General features: G+C 33.5%; 3 protein-coding genes across 3 annotated transcripts; 1 reads left to right on the forward strand and 2 right to left on the reverse strand.

Annotated features, from left to right (window-relative positions):
- The first annotated feature begins 951 nt into the window (after positions 1-951).
- On the forward strand, positions 952-4,089 carry LOC112273997 (acetylornithine aminotransferase, mitochondrial). The gene is made up of 6 exons (XM_024503123.3): positions 952-1,405; positions 1,725-1,961; positions 2,170-2,428; positions 2,668-2,849; positions 3,005-3,232; positions 3,511-4,089. The coding sequence occupies exons 1-6, from the start codon at positions 1,154-1,156 to the stop codon at positions 3,805-3,807; spliced, it is 1,455 nt and encodes a 484-aa protein (XP_024358891.1). The 5' UTR covers positions 952-1,153; the 3' UTR covers positions 3,808-4,089.
- Positions 4,090-4,690: 601 nt separating this feature from the next.
- LOC112273999 (FK506-binding protein 2) lies at positions 4,691-5,803 on the reverse strand. Its single transcript, XM_024503126.3, has one exon. The coding sequence runs from the start codon at positions 5,601-5,603 to the stop codon at positions 5,073-5,075; it is 531 nt and encodes a 176-aa protein (XP_024358894.1). The 5' UTR covers positions 5,604-5,803; the 3' UTR covers positions 4,691-5,072.
- Positions 5,804-7,578: 1,775 nt separating this feature from the next.
- Positions 7,579-11,013, reverse strand: LOC112273998 (uncharacterized). Its single transcript, XM_090245909.1, has 6 exons — positions 10,846-11,013; positions 9,918-10,621; positions 9,274-9,468; positions 8,989-9,052; positions 8,424-8,719; positions 7,579-8,220 (listed from the first exon to the last, which is right to left on the reverse strand). Exons 2-6 carry the CDS (start codon positions 10,583-10,585, stop codon positions 8,112-8,114), a joined length of 1,332 nt encoding a protein of 443 aa, XP_090102035.1. The 5' UTR covers positions 10,586-10,621; positions 10,846-11,013; the 3' UTR covers positions 7,579-8,111.
- Positions 11,014-25,001: the final 13,988 nt, after the last annotated feature.

Here is a 25,001-nt window from a genome sequence, read left to right on the forward strand (position 1 = left end):
AAATATATTCACTTCACTTTTTAATTATTTACTTCCTATTTTTTAAAACTTCATAACTTACTCATAGTAATTCGGATTTACATGTTTCTTACGTCATTGGAAAGATAATATAATTACATATCTAGAATTTTACTTTTTACTTTTTACTTTTTACTTTTTTCTAGGTGAAAACACAGTGAACAGATTGTGACTTAGTTTTTGATTGTGTACTTGCTTCATGTCATTCATTTCAATTGTTTTGTGGTTGTTCATCTTTTGTTCTTGTTAATTGCTTACTTCCCTTCATACTACCAATTACAAGAAACTTTTAATTGAGGCCATCTTGTAATTGGGGTTGAGGAGTGAAATTTACACTCACATATACTTGTCACTAAAATATAATGGTTTTAAAATAATTTGTACTCAAAAATAATACTCACTTTAAGCATGTTATTTTAAAACCATTATTTTTGGGGAAAGAACTGGAACAGAAGACAACCTAAAATTCTGTTATAACTATTGAAGGTTTCAGAATGTAATTAATTCTAAATGAATCAATACAGGAAAAAAGAAAAAAGAAAGTTTATGTTTTACTTTTTCTTTAGTTTTTATCTATTCTATATTTCTTTTTAAAATAGAAACACACATAGGAGGGCCAACGACGTCGGGGACTCGGCAGCCAATAGTACCCTAGAAAGAAGAGGGCGACAGGTGTAGACATTATCTTGGAAGCAAGACCACGTGGAGGGTCACGATTGGGCTACAATTGTATATGTCCTAGTTGGCAGTCTAGCTGGAGCCAGGCCCCAATTTCTCGTAAGGGTCTCCCGGGCAGCGGTGGGCAGCCCGTCCGCACCCACCTCCAAAGTAGATGAACAGAATTCCATTCATGGGACATCATCCATCCCGTGCAGGAGGACAGTTTATTATGAATGGGTTAGAGAGCTGCTAGGGTTATGGACTGCATTGAGTTTCGTAGCTTCAGGTGTTCGTTGACTGTTAGAGCGAGGTGTGGAGCGACCTGAGGCTTGGAGGTCGGTTAGAACATGATTTGAAGTAGGAAGTAGAGTGAACCGGAGAGTTTAAAGTGGCGGCAGGAAGAGTGGAATTGGAAGGTGAGGGTAGACGAGGCAGAATCAAGCTTCTTTGAACCGAAGCCCCATTCCAGTTCAACATGGCTGCTCACAATCAAGCAAGCAATCTGACCTTTGGTTGCGTTGCCGCGCTCCAAGTGGTGAAGGCTAGAGACGCAAGTGCACGGAGGGTGAAAATGGCGGCTGTGGAGTCGGGCTTGGCTGGTGTGCAGCTCACGAAAGTGAGGCCTGGTGCGGATGTCCTGAAGAGGGCAAAGAGGAAGAGTGTGGTGTTCCAGGCTGTATTTACCGAGAGTGAGCCGGAAGTGAACGTTGCCAATGACATCTCCCAAGTATCCAACTGCAATTCCCCATTCAAACATTTGTGAATGCTGTAGAGACTATAAGAAATCTTCACGTTGTAATCCTCACCGCAGATGACCACCTAGCAAAACCGCAAGACTTTGTCACTGTTAAGAAGGAAGAATCAGCAGACCTAGGACAGAAGTCCAAAACAATAAGCCACTCATATTCAGAGATCGATAAATGCCTGTCCCTTGCCGCATAGCGTTATGGTAAAAACTGGTATCTATTTGAGACCCTTTGTGTGGATACAAACCTTGCTTCTATTTTTTCTGAATTTTCTGTTGACATCGACAATGTGCTTGGCAGGAAATCATTGGAGCAGAGTCTCAGTATTTTGTTCAAACATATGCTAGGTCTCCTGTGGTATTCGTTAGTGGGAAAGGTTGTAAACTGTATGACGTCGAAGGCAACGAGTATTTAGATATGACAGCAGGGATTGCTGTGAATGCTCTTGGACATGGAGATCCGACCTGGGTTAAAGCGGTTACTGAACAGGCAGGGAAACTCGCTCACGTTAGCAATCTTTTCCATACCGTACCTCAGGTAAACAGCACAAGCAGCTTCATGTTACTAGGCTTGTTGAGTATGATTTCAGAATGAGGTTAGGTGATTGGGATCATTCATTCGAGTCTCGAGCTCGATGTGGAACTATACATAGTACGTGGTGGAACAGAAACAGTAGTGAAATTAACATTATTTTTAGAGTTAGTCGATGCTTAGAGGGTTTGACAGTTGAAAAGCTCATGCCCAGGTGAAACTAGCTGAACGACTTGTGAGATCATCTTTTGCCGACCGGGTATTTATGGTCAACTCTGGCACCGAAGCTAATGAAGCTGCAATCAAATTCGCACGGAAGTATCATTATGCTTTGGCAAAGAGTAACGGGGATACGGCACAGGGAGCCACAGAACTTGTAGCCTTCACTAATGGTTTTCATGGCCGGACTCTTGGAGCCCTTTCACTTACAAGTAAAATACAATATAGGACACCTTTTGAACCCCTAGTGCCGGGTACGTGTCCTGGTCCCTTCCTTATGCTTCTTTATTCCTATATACTTGGCTTTGAGGCAGTTGTTATTTCTTCTACCCTGCATATGCAGTGACTTGTGACGAGTGTGTGTTGACAAGCATTAATCTATTAAAATTCTGTACAGAATATGCATAGTCGACGTGGAAGTAGAAAACCTGCTTGGATTTGACTCAGGTCTAGAAGTCCTGGTCGCTAGATCTAAACCTTAATTGTACTGCAGGTGCTAGTTTTGTGAACTTTGGAGACTTGGAAGCAACTAGAGAAATAGTTGCTGGTAAGACAGCAGCTGTATTTGTCGAGCCTTTGCAGGGCGAAGGAGGAATATGCCCCGCCACTGCTTCCTTCCTCAGGGGGCTTCGTGAACTTTGCGACGAAACTGGGACCCTTCTTGTTTTTGACGAGGTGCATGCAGAATTTCGCTTAATTAACATTTGTCGATGTTAGTATCTGTGATAATTGTATGTTAGCTAGCTTCAGTGCTTATCTCATGGAAGTGGGCACACTGTATTTGTTTCTCTTGAGAGTATTTAACCAATCCTTGGTCCGATGCATATTAGATACAATGTGGGTTGGGTCGTACCGGCCGCCTTTGGGCTCATGAAACTTATGACGTGAGGCCTGATATCATGACGCTAGCAAAGCCTTTGGCTGGTGGCCTACCCATTGGAGCTGTACTTGTAACAGATAGGGTAGCTTCAAGCATAGCAGCTGGTGATCACGGTAGCACATTTGCTGGAGGTCCTCTCGTGTGCCATGCTGCACTTGCTGTGTTAGACCGCATTCAGGTACTAAATCCAAGTCTTTGACCCTCACTATTGCTTTCTCTGATATTCCATCTTGTTGTTATCACCCTGCTTAGAGCGATTTAAGGTTGAACATAATATAATCCTTGACATTGTGATCTGTAAAACAATGTATACATTTTGGTGAAAGCGTGTTGGTAAACGATGTTTTCCCTCCAGTGAAACACTTTAATCTAGTTTTCCCTTTTGGTATTTATTGCCTGGCTTATTTTACTGCATGATTCTGAAAAAGTGTTTGCTGGATCCCCTATTGTGTTCAGGCTCCTGGCTTCTTGGAGAGTGTAGCTGAGAAGGGTGCGTATCTCAAGTCGCAACTGAACGAGAGGCTAGGCAAGAATTCCCATGTGAAGGAAGTACGAGGTGAGGGCCTCCTCGTCGGCATTCAGCTTGATGTTCCTGCCTCCCCGTTAGTTGCTTCTGCCCTCAAGGAAAAACTTCTCATTCTCACCGCTGGTAAGGGTGACGTTGTCCGCCTAGCACCTCCCCTAATCATCTCCAAGCAAGAAATTGACCAAGCTGTTGATATTCTGGTGAAGTGCATGCCCTCACTTAAGTAGTATGTCAAGGGTACCCTGGTACTATGGTCTTAGTGTCTGGGTTAATGTCCTGATCAAAAGTAGTCAATTATGTTTTCCCTGACACTGCTTTCTCTCGTACTTCTGAACTGCGAGAAGGACCTTAGGGTCGTCTTGAGAGAACCAGATTTGTAAGACTTAGCTATATTATTCTGGATATATAATCTAGAATCTGTTTACTATTGTAGTACAATCGAATATTTTCATTGATCACTAAGCCTTGTATGCCAAAATTTTGATACAATGGGGTTACACTTTACCGTACGTGGCGAAGTACTGAAATTACTGTAGTGCTACTGTAGGACATCTGTAGTGCTAGAGAATCTACATGGCGAGTCGCTATTTTTCTGCAAACTATTCTGTCAGCAAAAAATTCTGAGCTGTTACGATTGTGCTAATTGCACTAACATAGTATCTTCCTACAACTGTAACTAAAGCGCTCTCTTCCGCTCGGTACAACATTATGGTGTGTGCAGCCGGCTCCGTACCAAAAAAAAGGCGTGTAGGTGAAAGTTTTAACTGTCTATCCAAAATCTACTTAATCGCCCTAGTTCTGCAAAACAAGAATTCAATATGTATGCAGTTTGCGAATCTGAATCCCGAAGGCCCGGGCTCTTGTATTGCAGTTTGGATTGCAGCTGATTAAAGCTCTAAAGAAGAAATTTATTATGAGCCTTCTCAAGCAAAGAACTATAAGTTGCAACATGTTACAAGTCACAAGGCTCCCCACAATTCCTCATCCAAGATAATGAAATAAAAGCCACTTGAACATGAATTGCTCCTGCTGCAACTGCAAATCCTTCTTTCTGAAAACTACAAATAAACGACCTAAAAAACATAAAATGATCCTAAGGAACCTTATAAATTGTGCTCAATTGAGCAGTTGGAAAAGGAGCGTCAATTCTGCAGCTCTCAAATGTAGATTGATAGGTAAAGTTGCCAAAGAACATCACTACAGAATATCAACTGCTCACTAGACCGATTTTAGCTGTAAGGTTGACAAACCCTCTCGCAGACATCAACTCATACTAATCTGTACACTGTAAGGTTGAAATCGGAAAGGTAAATGATGAGACCCAACTAAAATTCTTGACTGCTTTCAGAATGATACCCTAAACCTCAAAACGCTGGTCATATCCGCTTCCTAAATGCCACCAAAGGAATCACAGAAGTTGCTGCAGGCGGTTGCAAGATCCCACACTCAACCAACTTGCAAAAACGGATCCAGGGCACAACTCATAGCAAATCTAACTGTCCAGAACGGATTCCAAATCCTCAGAAGTCATACCAAGTAGGGACTCCACGACGTCATCAGGGCCTAGACCACTCCTCCCGTTAACAGCAACGAGCTCCGTCTCAAAGATCAGAGCTGCACCACCAGGAATGTTGGGCGGAGCACCTTGAGCGCCGTAGGCGAGCTTGGCTGGAATCTTGAGCTTCCGCTTCTCCCCGACACACATGCCGAGAATGCCCTGGTCCCATCCCTTGATGACCGACCCCGTCCCTAGCTTGAAATCTAGCGGTTGCCTTCTATCATAACTATTTTCGAACTGTGTCCCGTCGGAGAGCCTCCCGATGTAGTGCACACTCACAAGATCGCCCTTGTGCGCCTTCAGCTCGCATACCTCCGGCTTAAATTTGACCCCAATTCCAAGCTCAGTCACTCTTTGTTCTGCTTTCCGGACACTCGCTCCAACTGCGACAATCGCCACGCACGCACAGAACACCATCAACACCGAATTCGTCGTCCCCAAAATCGCCATCTCTATCCGCCGCATCGAATCTCCGACTTCAGAAGTCTTATCCTCGGTATACCGATCTATCTTAACGCTCTCCAAATGTGAGAGGCAACAAAGCTTCTCGAACTATTTTTCTCCGTCAGCGCCGCCTTGGACGAAGGTCATCTTCGTCAGATATGTAATCGTTCAATATTGCTTTACAGAGGTGTCTCGAGAGTCACATCCAGACGAATGTGTCAGAATGGACGAAAACTGATCGCTAGCAATGGGGCAACTCTTCCTGCTATTATCGCCGAGCTGAACGTCCTTTTCCTTCTTTTGTCTGCACCACTCCGCGCTGCAATTATGGTCGTTATTCCAGATCTGCAGCGCATATTCTGGAAGTGTCAGCTTTCTGGTACCGACAAAACCGAGATGCAGATAGGGTTTTGGAAGTTCTCAGCAGGTTGACAAGTTGTGATGATGAAAATTTTAAGCACCGAATTATGTCTGACATCGAAAACAATGGAATCACTATCTAATGCTTCAATTTACTTGTCCAATTCAATTATATTCTCGTGTTCTCTCGCCTTGTCGGTGCTTCGTCGAAGTCTTTGCAAGGCCTCATGCATCAGCATTTGGTTGTTGTTTGTCTGCAAGGGATTTCTGAAAATAGTCGATGATTGAGGACTGAGATTTTGACGGTTCTGCATTTTGAGAAACTGTAAAGAGCATATACTGGAATGCCGTAGTCAGCAATTTGCTACCATTTGCTGTATGTGCCGCACTTGGGCGGAATCGATATCTTGTAACCTGCAATTGGGAGGAATCAGCGGCTAGATATAATTGTTTCGTTGAAATTGGCTTATTTCAACAAGGTCACTAGTACTCCCGGTTGAGTGCTAATCTGAATTGCACTTGGATAAAATCAGATTTCTGTGTCAATCCCATCAACAGCCTGGACGTTTTCTTTCAATCCACAGAAAAGTATGTACTAGTGGTACGTTTGAATGATGGCATGAACAGAAATTCCGTAAAATGATCTTTAGGATTACCACAATCATTAGAGTAAATTTCTAATTTCGATCGGCAATCAAATTGCAGTTGTTGGACGCTGAATCCCACAACAGCTTGCATACTTGCAGAGTGAACAGCGTTGTGGTTTCGCTCGAAGCAGTAAAAATAAATAAATAAATAAATAAATAAATAAAAATGAAAGCTGGAATTTAAACGCGGAGTGAACTTGATTCTAGTTTGTGGGATGGTTCAGAAAGAACATTGGACTCAGTGTTCTTTCAAATTTTAGTAATATCTCCATTACAAGTATATTTAATTTACATGTAAAAATCAATTGAGCGGAGTCAGCGTCCTGCTGTTTTTTTGATTGTACGTTGGTCCAGCATCCTCGTTTTATGCGTAGTACAATATCCGGTTCTCGAAAGAGAAGCCAAATAAGAATCCCACGTCCACATTTTGAGCATGCTCATACACTTCAATCGAACACCCTCTGCTCCACGCCCTTGACAATGTTACTGGATGTTGGCTCTGAAGTAATGATCATGCTTTGTAAGAGAGGTTTACTTACTAGTAATTCGTTTTTTGTTGGGTTCCTAACCAAGTCTGAGTGCAACAGTACTGGACACTGTTTACTATGTGCAGACCAGTCCAACAACTATTGTGTGAGTTTTACTGTCCTGACATGTTTATCAACTGCTATCCATTCTGCTTAATGGTTTCCTACAAATCTTACTGCTGTTGAAGCCCGTAGTGTTGAATTTTAACTTCGACCTGTACCTCTGTGAATCTCTTACATTTTTGGTTACGTCACGAATTTTGGAATCGTCTCTAGGCGAGGTAAGTACACTATTCCAACCAATGACATTACACTTTATATCATGTCTTCTAAATTCTATCATTGTTTTATTTGTATTTTAGTATCGAAGTATGTAAATCTCCTTGATTGCATTGCTGTACAATAGCATAGCAGACATACAAATATTCTCCATGTAAACCAATGTGGTCTAGCCTTCGATCATATCAACAAGACGGAATATCGTGTTTCAGCTTGTACGTTACATCTTAGTGACACAGACTTCTAAGAAAACTAACTGCAATGGTTTCGCACAAAAGAACTCAAAATCCCAGTCCATTGATTCAATGAGAGTTATAGGTGGATGTTACCTTGAGTTGTCAGGAGGCGTCTATTTCAATCCTCAATCCGACTAGAACCTTGACGCCTTCAGCCAAAACTGAATAATGCTTGACCACTTGCAGTTGGACAACTGCCAACAATTTAGGCAATTGGAAGATTGGTGTGTGATCGTTTCTTTTGTTTCAATGCCCTTGAGTCTCTGTTTACTCAAGCCTGTGACCTTTGATGTGGATCACTGCCAGGATGATGAGATGTATTTACCTTCTCCGCAACTAAAAAAATTACCTCCTCCACCTCTGAGACTTAACTAACTATTCTCAATAAGGCAGCTCATCCTTAAGTCAACAGGTCTCAACATCAACCTTGAACCCAAAAAGGTCAAATCTCCGTCTTGAATTTCGTGTGCTGTCTTGGTATTACAATCTTCTATCTGGCCTGTAGTTAGCACGCCTCCCATCATCATGCCTAGTATAGACGACGACTGTATCGTACGCTTGCATTGTAAAGGGACTTTCTGCAAAAGAACTGTTCCAAAAAATCCATGAGAAACAAATTGGCTTTTCCAGCAAAGTTGAGGATATAAGAAGAATTAATGGTTCCAGTCATACTTCTATAAATAATGTTATTCAACACATGCAAAAGCAGCAAAGTAGAATAGATAATAGTATATGATAAATGTGGTACTGCAAAAGTTACCACAAATATGTTTCATTCGGGGAAAGGCTTACCGCAACTCATGCCAAAACAATTCAGCCTTATCATCTAGAAATCGCTTCAGCTCTTTAATAGCATTCGCTTCAAAAGCCTCGACTTCAATTGAATCTGCCGCATGTCTGCTGCTAGTCGCATATTGTCCGCCTAATCTCCCTTGTTTTTGAGATGTGTGAGAAGCCTCACTATTCGATGCAAACCATATGCCTAAAATCAAACGAACTAAGAAATCATGATCGGAATTCGGCACCACAGCTTGCAATTCACGACGTATCCAGGGCTCCAACCTCCGTTCAGCTCTTTCTTTAGCATCCTGAAATAGAGAAATTGGCAGGATTTAGACCCATCGTCCAGATTTACTAGATTTATGTTAGCTCACCCCAAAATCTACATCGTTAATCACAAAGAGATTAGAGTAATCCAGACCTCTTGAGATTCAGTTGCGTCGCCCAAGGTCCTACATTCTAAATACAATCAACCAGCGACATAAACATAAAAGACGTACAAGTGTGCAAGAATTATTTTGCTCTAGACATCTGTAATGATAGCGAAGGCATGCGTATGGGAGACCAAGCAATCAACCTTGGTGCTCATTAATCGTTTTCCGACTTCGAAAGGACGAGCTTTCAAATTCTTGTCGTAAATGCTGCACACAACCATAACCAGCCGAAGTCAGTAGCCAACCAAAAATAAAAACATAGAAGTTAAGAACAAGTACAAGAAGTCAAAGTCTATAGAGAAAAAAATACTCCTCAGGATTTAGCAATGAAATTATTGTAGCAGACACAGATACCATTCTAAACTGCTGAAAACTGCCTCAAGGATTTCAGAAGTGCGTCGAATGCATTATGTCCAGGGTTGACGAACCTTCGTCGCCATCGCAACACCTTCGCTGCAGCTTGCTCCTCAAAATGCCTCATCGCTTCAGCACTTTGATGTTGTCTAGGAAGACCAAAAGAGCGCTGCGTCGGAAATGATCCCGATCGTGATGCAGCTCCATCCGGTGCTACGCCCTGACGTCCAAGATGAAGTGGCCTCCGCCTTCTACCGCTCTCCTGGCGTCTAGAGATATAATCGTTCATTTAGTTACAATCAATTACAACAAAAGTCACACTCAACACTTATTCTGTATTTTTATTTAGAAGTTAATACATAATCAGCCTATTCTAGCCTTGAGACCAAGCAATCTTGAGATGTATGATAGGGTAACACAGTGAATTCGAAAGCTGAAAACTACACAACTTCCAGCAGAATTAGCTTCGGAAGTTGGAACGCAGGTAGTTCCATAGATTAATGATGGAGAAAAACCCAAGGCATCACATACTGACATACTGCACCAATTGTTGTTTTAAAATTTAAAAAAAAAAGAAAAAGAAAAAGAGGCCTATAAATACCATGAACTTAGGTGGACTCTTCCTTGTAACGAGTGACACAAATTCTGAGATTAGCCAATCACATGTAACCCACCTCAACTTCATCACAACCTATATGTGCTAAATGGGTGTACTTACATCAATCTGGGGTCTCTCCATAGATGAAATCTCGAAAATGCTTGCCTAGCAGGCACATCTCCTTGAGAAAGCTGAGTATTCGACTCTGGAACAGGCGGTAAGATCCTCTCCAGAAATTCGTTATTTGATTGGACGCTGTAATACCAGCCACGATATTCTGCTTTGCACAAGGGACACACTCGACGAACTCGACTCCACTCCTCTATACAATGGGTACAAAATCTGTGCATGCACCATTGCAGGACAGCTTCTGTAGATTCTTCGATATTAGCCAGGCAAATCGGGCACATCACTTCCTGAGAAGAAGTTGATGCACCTTGATCGCCATTTCGTATTCTACTTATAATACTCTCGTCCCTGAACACTGGACCTGATTCCTCAACTTCGGCGTTCATACAAACAAGGTTGTTCTCCTTCCCACGTGAAACTGAATACCCTAAATCAAGACCAGTATCTTTCCGAGAGCGTGAAGCAGGCGAGCTTGAAGTTCTTCTTCGCTTCCGCCTGTGATTTCCGTGAACCCTCCAATCACAGCATTGTGAAGAATTCCCATTGGCCTTCAGAGGCGACGAAGAATCGCGTTCAACAGAGTCGGTGACATCTGAAGACGGCGGTAAGCATGCCCACACACCAGCCCCCGGCAGCCAAACATTCCGTGGTGTATTCATATCATGACGTCTCAAGCTCCCAATTGCTTCCAAACCCTAAAAAAAACTTCTGCCCTGTGAGAGCGTTTCTCAGATACTACCAACCCTGACACAAAACAAAATATACCTAACATCTCACGAATTCTCATCTCCACATGAAATTGCACACTCCCAACCTCACATCCCCATCTTGCCGTTCGCCCTATGGAATTACTCACTAAAACCTGAGATCACATGAACAGAGCAACACAATGTGACAAGCGTACACCGCAAAAACCAACCCAATGCAATTTCGAACGAAATCGCCAATCGAGACCATCAGTGAAGATCCTGTCAAAACTGGTACAACCAAATTCATGGGAAGACAGCACATTCGTCAATTGTCAGTGCCGCTGAATAGAAGTCCCAATGACTTCGTCGCACCACCGACATCCTGCAGCTTCGTTCGAAATTCCAAAAGATTGTCGAAGTGTGAGTCCAAAAAGATGTCATTCATCCTTTCGATGGTTTCGTTAACGAATGCTTCGTAGAAAATTCTGTTCATTCGAAGGATGATGTCGGGCAGCAGGCTCAATCCTTGCTGCTGCCCGCTTCATTCTCAATTCGGGCAGATAATGAAAGATTGAGTAGAGGGCGAACCCGTGCCTTCTTCATGTACAGATTCATTTAAACAGTGTAGAGCATCTTTTGCTCGCTCACTCGCTTGTGTTCCTGCCTGGTTGCCCAATTGTATAGTTCTGCAAAAAGTAAAATTTAATAAATTTGATACTAATAATTCATTATGTCATACTACGGCATACTTGGCATTTATTCATCAAACATATTAGGAATTTATGATCAATATAAGTAGCCAAGTTCATATATATATATATATATATATACACACACATCATGAGCAGTCATTTTTTTTTCTATTTTGGTATAATCATGTTTGATAGTGGGAAATGGTCATGAGACATATGTAATAGATTGAATAGTTTCATTTTTAAACCTTCAGATCAATGCAACACCAATGATGACTTCAAAAGTGTGACTATGGACAAAAACATTGTACTTTTTTTTTTTTTGGTGTTGAAATAAGAGCATCAAAGTAACATTACTTAATGTACTCAAATACTTTGTGTTTTTAATTTGAGAAATAATACAAAGTTTGATGAAAGCTATTTTCAAGTTTATAGAGAAAACTTGATATTTAATTTAAATCTAAAAAATACTCAAAATAGTAAATAAGATTGAAATATTAGCCATATCTTTCCACCATTGTCTTTAAGTAGTACAATCACTCATACTCTAGCCATAGGTGTTGGAAATAAATCATTATTACATAAAAGTACAAATATATTTATTATTATTACAAATTATCTTCTATTGAATTAAGTCTCTCACATCACTTCTCTCTTAACTTTAAAAAATATATGGAATAAATTATTTAGGTTATTTTATTCACAAGATTATTTAAGTCATAAGACTTTGTAATTTAGATGCATTTTGGGAAAAAATTAATCATATTAAAAATAAAAGATCATTATAATATTATAAAAATTTATAATTACTAATATATTTACTTATATAAGTAGAAATAAATGGAATTATATAGAAATAAATATAAGTTATTAATATCATATTAAAAGACTTTTAAGAAAATTTGTAAATGTGGATTGACTTTATATATATATTTTTAGGTAATTAATAGGTTGAAAACTTGGCCAACAAATTGATTACATGTCACACATATTGGCTACTTATATTAAAAATTGCCTATATAGCACATGTGTCAAAAACCTATCCTACAAGTTAGACATGTGTCTTATAAGTTGGATATATGTTATGTGACTTATATGTTATTGGCACATACCTCTTTAATTAGATAATATATATGGAGGCAAGAGTGAGGTTTTTTTCACTCTTATTGAAATTACTTGATTTTCAAACATTAAGTCAAACAATTGAATTTGCCGTAAGATGTGATTATCAACTTTTTGAATTCTAAACTTAAAATCATAAAAGTACACCACATCAACTTTTTAAATGGTTTATACTTATGTCTTTTCAACAAATATATTTAAAATTAGAGAATATGCAAATTAACACAATATGCTTTAAAAAAAACTCAAAGCCATTAAAAAAGGTTATATTTATTTTGTAGAGAATCTAAATATAATACTCAATATTTTCCTAAAAAATGATAAAACTATAAAATGAAGAGCATAGTTGTTAAAGAAGATAATGTGTTAGAAAATAAATTTGTCTTTTTGTATTACATCTTGTAAAGGTTTTTTTTTTTTCTTTAAAACCCTTTTCTTGCTTTATAATAGATATTTTTTTATCATCTAAAAATTATGAAGTTTCTATTATATTAGATTAAAGAATTAATGTTTTTTTTTACATAAGGTATTTTTTAAGAATTAAAAAAATATAATTTATAAAAAAAACTCAATCAATATATGAAGTGGTCATAGATGGTCAACTTTTGTCTTTTAAAGATGTTATTTATAAAATCATTTCTCTCTCTCTCTCTCTCTCTCTCTCTCTCTCTCTATATATATATATATATATATATATATAACAACAAAAGGTCATAATATTTTAATAATATTTAATACTATTAGAATTCTTCCTAATTTAATTATTTTGGATCTATTATAAAAAGAAAAATAAGTTAGATTTCTTATATTATTGAATTTTTATATTATATCTAATAATATTTCTAACCAAGTAATAAGTTATAAGTTTAGAAGAACCAAATTTTTATTTATTAGAACAAGTAAATTTGTGCTCATGTCAAAAAAAAAAAAAAATATATATATTTATATATTGAAACCTACATGGCATACAATTTGGACCCTAGATGCATCTATAAAAATAAAAAGGTTTTTTAGATGATTTTTTTTAAATATTTTTATATTATATCAAAAGAAAAAAAATGCAACTTTATATCAACAACAAATGATTTTTTTTGAAGCTAAAGCAATTTCATCTTTGAGCAATGAAATCAACTTTGATTATTGATTTAACATTTTTTGAGCAAGTTCAATCAAGTATGTCATCCAATCTTCTTATTTATGATATTAAGAATAATTCTTTTTTAATCTCATGAAATTTTTAGATTTAAATTTAAGAATAATTTATTTTATTTTGAGGTTTGCTTATATTTTCTAAAAGATAAAGTATAATTACATAATTTTTAAGTTTGTCAAAACTTTTTAATTTTAGTAAATTTAAGATACAACAAGACTTTGGACCTAATATCTAAATATTTTTAGTGGCTTCAAATATAGAAGGTAGTTGAAAAATTTTCACAATTATGTGATATTTGTTCAAGATAAAAAAAATATGTTAAAAATGGTTTTTTATTTTCAAACTAAAAGAAAAACCAAACAAATAAATTAAGCTTTAAAACAATATTTGAGATCTACCATTAATTACCATCGAAATGATTGGATAACTTTCTTATAATTGACAAAGTTTTTTTTTTATAATAATATAATACATTCTTCTATTTAGCAAAAATCTTTTTATGAAAATTATGGTTATCATCAACAACTTGATACTTTTGACTTCTTGATAGTTAATAATTTAATAGCAAAAAAATTGGCAAATTATTTATTATAATTACATACAATAATAAAAGCACAATTAAAAGAAGTTCAAGAATGACAAAGGATCAATGCAAATATAAATTACAAAAAACAACATGAATTTCATATTGGTAACAAGATATGGTTATTTTGTTGTAATATCAAGACTAGTCGCACTTGTAACAAATTGAATTATTATAGACTTAGATTATTTTCAATTTATAAATAGATCAATCTAATTACATATCAACTATATCTAATAGAATCTATAAAAATCCATCATATATTCTATGTCTCTCTTCTTGAACCATACAAGAGAGTAGATATATTGGGAAGAAGACAAATATCACATCTTCTTATAGAAGTAGACAATAAGTAGGAGTTTGAAGTCAAAGAAGTCTTAAACTCAAGGCGGCACCAAAATATGTTAAAATATCTTATACAATAGCATAAATATAATGTTAAAGAATGCACATAATAGCCATTCAAGAATCTTGAAAATGCACAAAAGAAGGTTGATGCTTTTTATCAATGACTTCCATCAAAATTAAGATGAAGAATTAATTGATTATTCCTATAAAAAAAACATAGTTTGATAGAAATTGAGTTTTATTGCTTATCTTTGTTTATAATTTCTATATATTTTTGGTGCTAAAGAGATAGAGAATCAACAAAAAATAGATTTAATTCTACAACTTATATTTGTTAAATTATCAGAAAAAATGTTATAATCAACACAACCTTCAAGATGACATAATAGAAATAATAATCTTTAAGAACATGTTTTTTTACAAATACATAGTGAAATACAATATTGTCACATTGTAGCATGACTATATGGAGAAAATGTGAACAAAAATGATATTATGATTATTACTTTATTATCTTGTTTAATAATAATTTTAGAAATTTAAACAAGGCTTTTATAAAAGCCTCTTAGTTTATTATCTTGTTTTACTAGCTAATAGATTAAAATTTGGTTAACAAATTTTCCTTCTAAGTTGTAAAAAAAATTCTTTTAGTGCCTTAGAAAGGCTATAAATTGATAAAAATAAAATAGATTAGATAAATATTTACTATACTCAATTCTAAGATGAAGTTAAGGATAAGGTTGAGCTAAAAAAATTCTAGGAAAGTTTGGAATGATACCCAAGGGACAACTCTTTATAGATCAACATCAAAATCAGATCTTAAGCTACTAAAACGACTACTTAAGACAAAGTAGAAATTTTTTTGGAGATTGAAGGATTGAGTCGGAGAGCAAGCTTTAATTTTATTTCAAAGTTTTAAAGCTTTTTTTCATAAGTTTGAAATGAATTTGCAATTTTTGTGCAAAATCAAGGTTTGTATTAGTGGTTTTGAGTTTATTCAATAAAATTAGGATTAATTCTATTGATTGGTTTGTGAAAGGCATATGACATCTATCATTAAAATTTTGTCACTATATAATTGAATAGATGTGCTAATTTTTTGTAAACTTTTATATTATTCTAACAGTACAATTGGAAGATATTCAGTAATTAGAGCAAAGATGTATCAGAAGTTGGCATTTTGGCATTGAGTAGGATTTTTATAATATTTGAAGATCTATTTATTGAACTAAAAAAAAGTTAGCTTAGTTTTAATATATTAATATATCAAGCTATATAATAATTTGGATTTGAAATTAATAGTTGGAGATGGAAAAATTGTTGCTTGAACTTCATCATCAACCTTTAAGTTGGTGGCTGAGAGATACTAGCACAATTCTTTTGCATATTTCTCATAATTTGACAATTGGATTGGTTTAAAATTTTTGAGCATATAGAAGATGTATTGTTTCACTAATATGTAAAATTTTATATCAACTAGATAATTAGATCATGAATTATAACTAGTTGAAGCTCATTGCCTAGGATTGGGATTTAGAGAGAAAATTGGAAGTTGCAAAAAATGACAAATAATAAGACTATTAGGATTTTTATTTGCTTGAGATAATTGAGAAGAGTGTTTTTGAGCACTTTACATTGGTTTTAAATCCTTTTGCATTAAAATTCAAATTACTTCATTTTTAATGTTTAAATCCTATTATTATTTCTTAGATAATTGCAAGATACAACTTCACCTTCCACAACCACATGCTTAGTGCATTTCCAAATAAGAAGACACATAATACAACAATGTATTTGATATCACAACCTTTGGAGATATTCTCAATATATGATGAAATTATTGAAAATAGAAACTACTCATTATGATATTTCAAATATTTTATATATAAGAAGTTAAAAAAAACTTCAAAAATAATTAAGTATTAGAATCATCTTCTCACCTTGGTATATGACAATGAAAAAGAAAACCTAATAATTACCTTCAAAGAGAAATAAATTCAAAATATGTAGCAAATATAATTTTTTATATCTTAAATTTTTTGAATATAAGATTCTTGCTCCTTATAGAACTTGTTTCTAAAAGAAGAAATAAAATCATCAAAATTTATAATTATCTAAATAAAAAGTACTAGATAGAAGATAAATATATATAGATTTAATAATATCTTGTGATAAAGCTTTTTAGAAGCTTAATTGACATGGATTTGGCTTTAGATGTGTTTGTAGTTGATTGTTAGGTTGAAAACTTTGCCAATAAGTTGGCCATATATTGCACATATTACTGGCTTGTGGTATAAGTTGGCCATATGAAACACATGTAAAAAACTTGTCTTATAAGTTAGACATGTCTTGAAGCTTGGATACATGTTTGAAGTCCTATAGAATTTCACCAAATGGCTCTTAGTTAGATAGTATATATAGAGACAAAGGTGAAGCCTTCTTCACTCTTGTAAATATCTTTCTTATTTTTAGTCTTATTTCAAAAGTCTCTAATCTTCTTGTCATTCGCAATAGCCATTTTAGTAGTAAAATTATATCATTTTTGAGTGAATAGTTATTCTTTTCAAGTGATATTAGAATGTATTGATTCTTTGATTCTTCATGATGATGCCCTTGATAAGTATCTATTTTTAAAATCTTCAAGAATACCTTCTAAGACCTTAATAAATAATTATTATAATATTTTATAATATAAAATTCTATTATATTAATAAATATTACTAAAAAATATTATAGTTATTTTTATTATAAATAGATTTTATATCAAATAAAAATTATAGAATTTTGATAATTTAAGATATTATAATGATTTAATATCAATATATATTTTAAAAATTCTTTAAAATATAGGTTTAAAGTTTTTAAAATTAGGTAAAAGTAAAAAAATATCATACATTTAATGATATAAAGTATTTGCATAAATGTATATATTGAAGTATTATTAAAATCCTTAGATAGATTTTGAAATTAATAATTTTGGAACTCATTTTTGAATCTCATAATTAGTCTTGGTTTTATTTAACATAAAAAATAAAAATCAAAGGAAAAAATCTACTATTTGTATCTTTTTTAACATTTTATTTAAGATACTGATTTATCTCTTAATGGTTAATTGTATAATTATAAAAATAATTATTAAATAAGAGATTAATAATTTTTTTAATATATCTTTATTATTATTACTATTTTAAAAATTATACTATAACTATTATTTGAGCAAAGAATAATTCTTTCATATATGACTAAAAGTTTTTTTCTTTCATTTTTGCTTGTTTAAATTAATTTTTTTCCACAAACAAAGATTTGAATGTTTTAGATACAATACATAATTTTTATTTTGAATTTTTTAAAATTAATCAAAAAAAAAATGCTACATGATATCTACCTTATCTAAAGGATTTAATTACAATGAATCTAAAATAAAAAAGGTAACTTTAAAACTTTATAATAGTACGTACTAATATATTTTTATTTCTATTATCAATTACTTCTATCAATAAATCTTCTGAGATAATATCTCTAGTAAATAAAATTTAGTCATTTATAAGATTAAATTTTGCATCAACAATCTTGTATGATACTTGAAAAATTTATATGAAGAAAAAAAACCAAATATTCTAAAATCTAATGAAGAAAATGTAGAAATTTTATATTATTTGGATCTTAATATATGAAACAAAATATAGAAAATAATACAAGATCTTTAAAAGATAATTTGTACAATAATTTAGCAAGATAATTTGTGTAGTATACATTAATATATACATCTTTTATGTTTAATTATCTATCTTGATTTTTAGAAGTACTTTAAAAAAATCATCAAATTACTAAAATTTTATGATGCAATATTTTAGTTGAAACTTAAAAAATCAATTGTCAAATTTGATAACAAAATCAATTATTTGATATTATTTTTGAAGATTAAGCAAGTTAATAAATAAATCTATTATATTATGATTTTGTGTATAAAAACATTAATTGATAAAAAAAAATCTATTATTTTGACTAACTTCAATTGATGGTTGTTTAAATTGTAATATTTATAAAGATATAGACCAATTATTTCATTGTAAAACTTAATTTTTATAACTTGAATAATTAGTTTTGATGCTTTATTGGTCTTTTTATAGAATAAAAATAGGATTTACTTATTAAATAAGATTCAAATAATCCTCACTTGAGATGATTGCAATTCATAATAAAGAAGACAATGTTTAATGAAAAGTTGTACTTGGTTAGTAAATTCTCAAAACTTGAATCTAGTATCATCAAAATTTTTTAAAAGAGTGACTTTTGGCTCCTTAGTAGATGCAATTGTGTTTTTACAAGTCACTTAAAAAAATACAATTAAAAAAGAAGCTCCTACCATCTCTATATTGTTTTTGACAAGTCAATCCTAGTATTGGCAAAAATTACACATATAATGCATGCATAGCAAACATCAATTCTCTTATTTGCTCTTGCATTTGTATTATAACATTCTTTATTTGTACTAATTTTGACTTGAGTCTAATTATTTCAAAATCTCATTATAAAAATATGAAGAAGAAAAAAGAAAAACATAATAATTAAATAAATGGTACTATAGTAACAATATTCATACAAAAACAAATAAAATCTGTAATCTTCTAAGTTGTAAGTTGCTTCTATTGCTGCTATTTAAAAATATAAAAATTCTAAGAGAAATTTTTATAACCATGTGGCATCTAGATAAATCTATAGATTTAATATACAATCTACATATTGATATATATATATATATATATATACATCGTACATGCCCTTGAATTTTGCCGAAATATCAAGAATACCCAAGTATTCTTGATAATATCAAATCTACTTGCAAAAATGCCCTTCAACTTGATATCCTATCTATTTATTGTTTTTTTTCTATATATATAATTTGAACTGGGGCCCAGAGCGGCACTTTTGCTCAATTTCTGAGCCCCCTCTGTCGTCGCAGATCTTCCGACACTGTACCAGGGAGCACCAGGGTAGTTTTGAGTGCTGGTGCTCCTATAAATTTAAGCAGAGCCCCCACTTGAGAGACCCAGCAGTACCCTGCTACTTGGTCATCTAAGCGAGAGGATTGCATAACCAACACAAACCTGGATCTTCAAAAAACACCTAAGCAATCTTGCACTGAAATTATTGTGCTGTTTGTCCCATTTCAGCATGTATTCTGAAAGCACTTCTGCAAACAAGGGCAGGTTGGGATAATTCTGAAGCAGTCTCCACACTTCTGCGTGATCTTTCATCACGCTATGCTCGTACACATTCACTTGATTTAATTTCGTTAATTACAGCTATCCCAATTCAACAACGTCCTGAAGAAGTCCATTGAAATGAGTCAATTGAGGGTTCTCAAAAAAGAGTTGCCAAACCATTCACAACCAGAAGAGGAGCAAAACGTTAAATACGATATGAACTGATTTAAGATGTTCTAGCAGACATAGACAGAAGATAACAGTAGCCTGCGGAGATGGGAACTAATGTACAGCAATAACCAGCAAGCATGAATGCTTACTTGATACGACACTGCATTCATTTCCGGAACTAATATCACAAGGCGGAGAGTGCAACATTATAATTGGTTGATATGTGAGACGGACTCTACAATCGGAGCTCGCTTCCCTGCGGTAGAGCCTTCATATATATATATATATATATTTATTTATATTTGTTTGTTTATTGATACTATGATGTTAATTTTCTGTTTCCCTCGAGAAGGATCCAATTTTGCCTTACTCTTGCTCCTTATCCATAAAGAGTTTGAGAATGATCAATTACTAAAACTGTCACAAATGATAAATTTCAAAAATTGTGTATCCAATCATCTCGAAGTTTGACAATTCAAACATGGAAACTAAAACTAATACATGTCAAATGTGAATTCACACTTTTCTCTTTTAGTGTTTATTATAATAATTATTATTATTATGTGAGTTTGTTTTGACACATGTAACCACTTTTTTCTACAACACTGTAGCTTCCATTAAATGTGTTCAGTGTACTCTTCATTCTTAAGGCACTCTTTCAAAAAGGTCTGATCGAATAAAGCTTTGAATTTATTGAGAATGTTTAGAAAGACACAAGAATAGTAGTAAGTAATACACACACACACAAGAGAGTGTCTACGGAGAGAAAGAGCTTCTCACAAAAGTCTTTTGATTTGGTTGTGTTTCATATACAAGAGGAGAAGGGGAGAAGATAAACAGTTCTTCTCCACTACATTCTAAATATTATAGCTATAGTATTTACTATAGACTACAATAAATATTATGGAGAGCACTGGTTACATTTAATGCTCTCAACACTCCTCCTCATTCATCATAATATTAACATAATATAAAATTTATATAGAATTATGATCTATACTTTTTTGTAATCTTGCAAGATGAACAATTGTTGCTTCATTAAAACCTTATCTAGGAAAATCTTATTATATTCAAGAGTAAAATCATATATGAAGGAAAAAAAATACAACATCATTTTCTTTAATTATTTAAAGAATTCATTAACTTTCTTATTTAAGAAAAGTAAGTCACTGCATATCAATGCAATAAATAAGTCGACGATGGTTTCACAATGGGAGAGCTTTGGTGAAGAGATCAGCAAGGTTATTTGTAAATTCAATTTTCTTAATTATAAGTGCTTGATCAGTAATCAAGTCATGGGTATAACTAAAATACTTTAGATCAATATGCTTTGTCTTGTCACCTTTAATGAAACCAACTTGTATTTGTATAATACAAGCACTATTGTCTTCATGAGAGATAGTTGGAAAGTCATCATATGAAAATCCATAGATTATTTGAATGAATTTATCAATTGATTACAACCAAATACATTCTTGAGATGCTTCATATAAGGCAATAATTTTTGCATGGTTGGATGAAGTTACAATTATAGTTTGTTTCATTGATTTCCATAATATTGGAACTCCATATCTTAAAAATACATATCTTGTTTGAGATTTAGCTATTGGAGTATCAGATTTATATCCTGCATCATAATATCTAAATAATTTTAGATGTGTAGATTGTGTGTAGTATAATTCCAAGTCTTCAATACCTTTTAAATAATATAATAAATATTTGATGCCATTCCAATGTCATAGTATTGGACGTGTACTATGTCTTGCAAGAACACTAATTGTAAATGCAATATCTGGTAGATGTAGCCAAATATAAAAGTGCTCCGACCATTGTGAGGTATGGATATTGATCTCCCAATATTTCCTCCTCTTCCTTGTATAGATGGTATAGATCATTACCATCACGACCACGTCCAACTATTGGTGTTGACAATGGATAAGCATCAATCATATTGAATTTTTATAAAATTTGTAAACTTATTTGTAATTAAATAATGTCAAAGACATTGATACCACATGCATTTGGATTATTTTAAACCATATAAGGCCTTATATATTTTAATACTACAATATTATCCTAGAACAAATCTATTTGGAATTTCTATTTCCAAGCCGGGTGGAACTTTCATATAAATATTTGCATCAAGAGAACCATATAGATATGTAGTTACCACATCCATCAGATGCATCTCAAGGGTAGCATGAATTATCATTCTAATAATATATCAAAATATAATTGAATCTATGACTGGAAAATATATGGATTGATAATCAATGCCAAATCGTTGAGTAAATCTTTGGCAACAAGACGAGCTGTATAGCAAGTTATTTGACCTTGAGCATCTTGATGGTATATTAATACCATCTTATATTCCACATGGTGAGATGTAAGAGTGTCTACTATTGGACCAAAGACTTTTTTTTTACGTAAAGAGGCATACTCCCCCTCAATAGCAGTTTTCTATTTTGACCAATGAGAGCAACGCATTGCTTCTTTGATAGTTTGAGGTTCAGGATCATCTTCCTCTCAAAAAAGGGCTTTTATAATCATACATACAAATGATTCATTTATCGTAATAGATGGTTTGTCCCAAATATCATGTATAGTATAATATAAAATAGATAATTCTTTACTCAACTCGATTTTATTCCTTCAAATTTTAAGATTGTTTTTCACAAGAATTGAAGGTATATTATGCATGGATATATCATCATGAATTGGTGGTCCTATAAGATGAGTGGAAATTTCTTGAGAAATAATACTAGGATTAGTCAATATTATAGCTTTCTTCTTACGTGGTTGCTTATCTGGTCTACAAGTTTTTTTAGTTGTTGTTATAACTTGAGGTATTGTAGTCAATAGTACTACAATCTGAGGAGGTGCATTCTGAGCCTCATTAATAGGAATTCTTGTAATTCTAGGTGCATCATTAAAGCCATCAGGTGTTTTATCTGCGATCTATTTTAGATGCAAAATCTTAGCAACTTTAGTTTTAGCCAAAGATGTCTTAAGATTGGAATTTATTATAAATATTTTTGGTACTTCAAATACAAGAACTTTATTTCTTTGTTGATTGGATACTTCTCCTTGAAGAGATGGAAATGCATTCTCTTCAAAACGGTAATTTTGTAAATGTACATGTAATAATGTGCTACTTGATGGATCAACTATATGAATAATGCTTCGTGAATCAAAACCAACATATATGCCTTCTTATCGATGAGCTCTAATGATATGTCATTAAGGTTTTGGTATTGGAACCTAAGCACGGCAACCAAATACTCATAAGTGAGATACATTTAGAATACCATCCAAAATGAACTCATGTAGTAAAATAATTTTAAGAGAAGAAAGGCGGAAGCATATTAATGCTGCAGCATGTAAAACTGCATGATTCTACATAGATGCAGGTAAATTTGTGTGAAGGAGGAGTGGCTAGGTAATGAGTTGTATATGCTTTATAAATGTCTCTGCAAGTCCATTTTGAGTATGTTCATATGGAATACAATATGTCAACTCAATTCTTGTTGCACTACAATAGTCTTCAAAAGACTTTGATGCAAATTCTTTTACATTATCCATACACAATGTTTTTATAGGATAATCAAGAAAATGTGTCCAAAAATGAATAAGCATAGATATAAGATTAGCAAACACTATGTTTTTGGTTGATAATAATGAAACATGTGATTATTTATTTGATGCATCAATAAGGACCAAAAAATAACAAAATGGTCTCGATATTGGATTAATAGGACTACAAATATCACCATGCAACTTTTCAAGCATTGGTGGTAATTCTTGTAGGAGTTTCCAAATTGAAGGCCGAGTAATCATCTTGTCTTGCATGCATGCATGACATAATTCCATAGAGTCTATATCTACAGGCTTTAAATTGTATCCAATTATACATGGAATAATCTTTCTAAATAATGTAGATACTGGATGTCTCAATCATCCATGCCAGAGAGAAGTACGACATTTTGTGATAGATGATGCAAAATTAAATATATTGGGAGGCCGAATCATAATTCAGTATAAAACCATTTTCTATAGCAAAAGCTTTTTTAATAACTTTATGGTTCTTTGTAAGAATCAAAACCTCTTTTTTATTTAAAATGGCAGTGAAGAATTAATAACCATTGATACGTACATATCAGTAGTTAATCAGACTCTAAGGTGCTGAGGGTGCAAACATCGTATGTTTACATTTTATGATGGAATCCGCAAATAATTTTACCATTACTGTTCCCTCTTGGCAGCAAAACACATTTGCTCCAACCATGATCATCATATTTTTAATTTGCCAAGTTCAAGATTTTTCAATAAAAAATTATCTATTCTACAAGATAATATGTGTTGTTGCAAAATCAATGAGTATATCATTTGATTCATCATTAGAGGTTTTGTCATTCATATAAGCCTCTAAATCATCAACACCAATTGAATCCATGGATGCATCTATGGTATAAACTTTACAAGCCTCAGCTCGTAGTTTCTTATTTTCTTGGAACATATTAATAAAATATTCTAAAGTACGGCATGCATATGCTAAATTTCTAATCATTCCACATTTATGGCAAGAATGCATCTTTGATTTTTTTTTCTACTATAATTAATAATAAAACATTTATTCTTTCCATATGGGTAGAAATAATCATGACTATGACTGCCATGATATTTATGAGTACCTTTTCTATGTTTATATAATTTTTTCTTAGATTTTGAAATATTAAATGCATGAGATTCTAGAACTGTGGTTCCAATAGGATGAGTTTTTGCATTCGACAAGAGTAGCTCATTTTGCTTCTCTACAAGAAGTAGATAGGACATGAGATCAGAATGACTTTGAAATTTCATGTTCTTATATTATTGTGCAAGCACAGCAGATATAGAAGGAAATGTAGAGAGAATTTTTTCAATCATTTCTTCTTCAAAAATGCTTTGTCTATATAATCATAATTATAAGAGAATACTATATATTTCACTATTGAAAGCATTTAAATTTAGAAATTCTAAGACTCATAAATGTGTCCAATTATGATGTGCATGCAAGAAAAAAATGGTATTTTGATGATCAAATTTAGATTTAAGTTTCTTCCAAAGTTCT

The sequence above is a fragment of the Physcomitrium patens genome, chromosome 21, assembly GCF_059467195.1.
Source record: "Physcomitrium patens ecotype Gransden chromosome 21, ASM5946719v1, whole genome shotgun sequence".
Classification (NCBI taxonomy): domain Eukaryota; kingdom Viridiplantae; phylum Streptophyta; class Bryopsida; order Funariales; family Funariaceae; genus Physcomitrium; species Physcomitrium patens.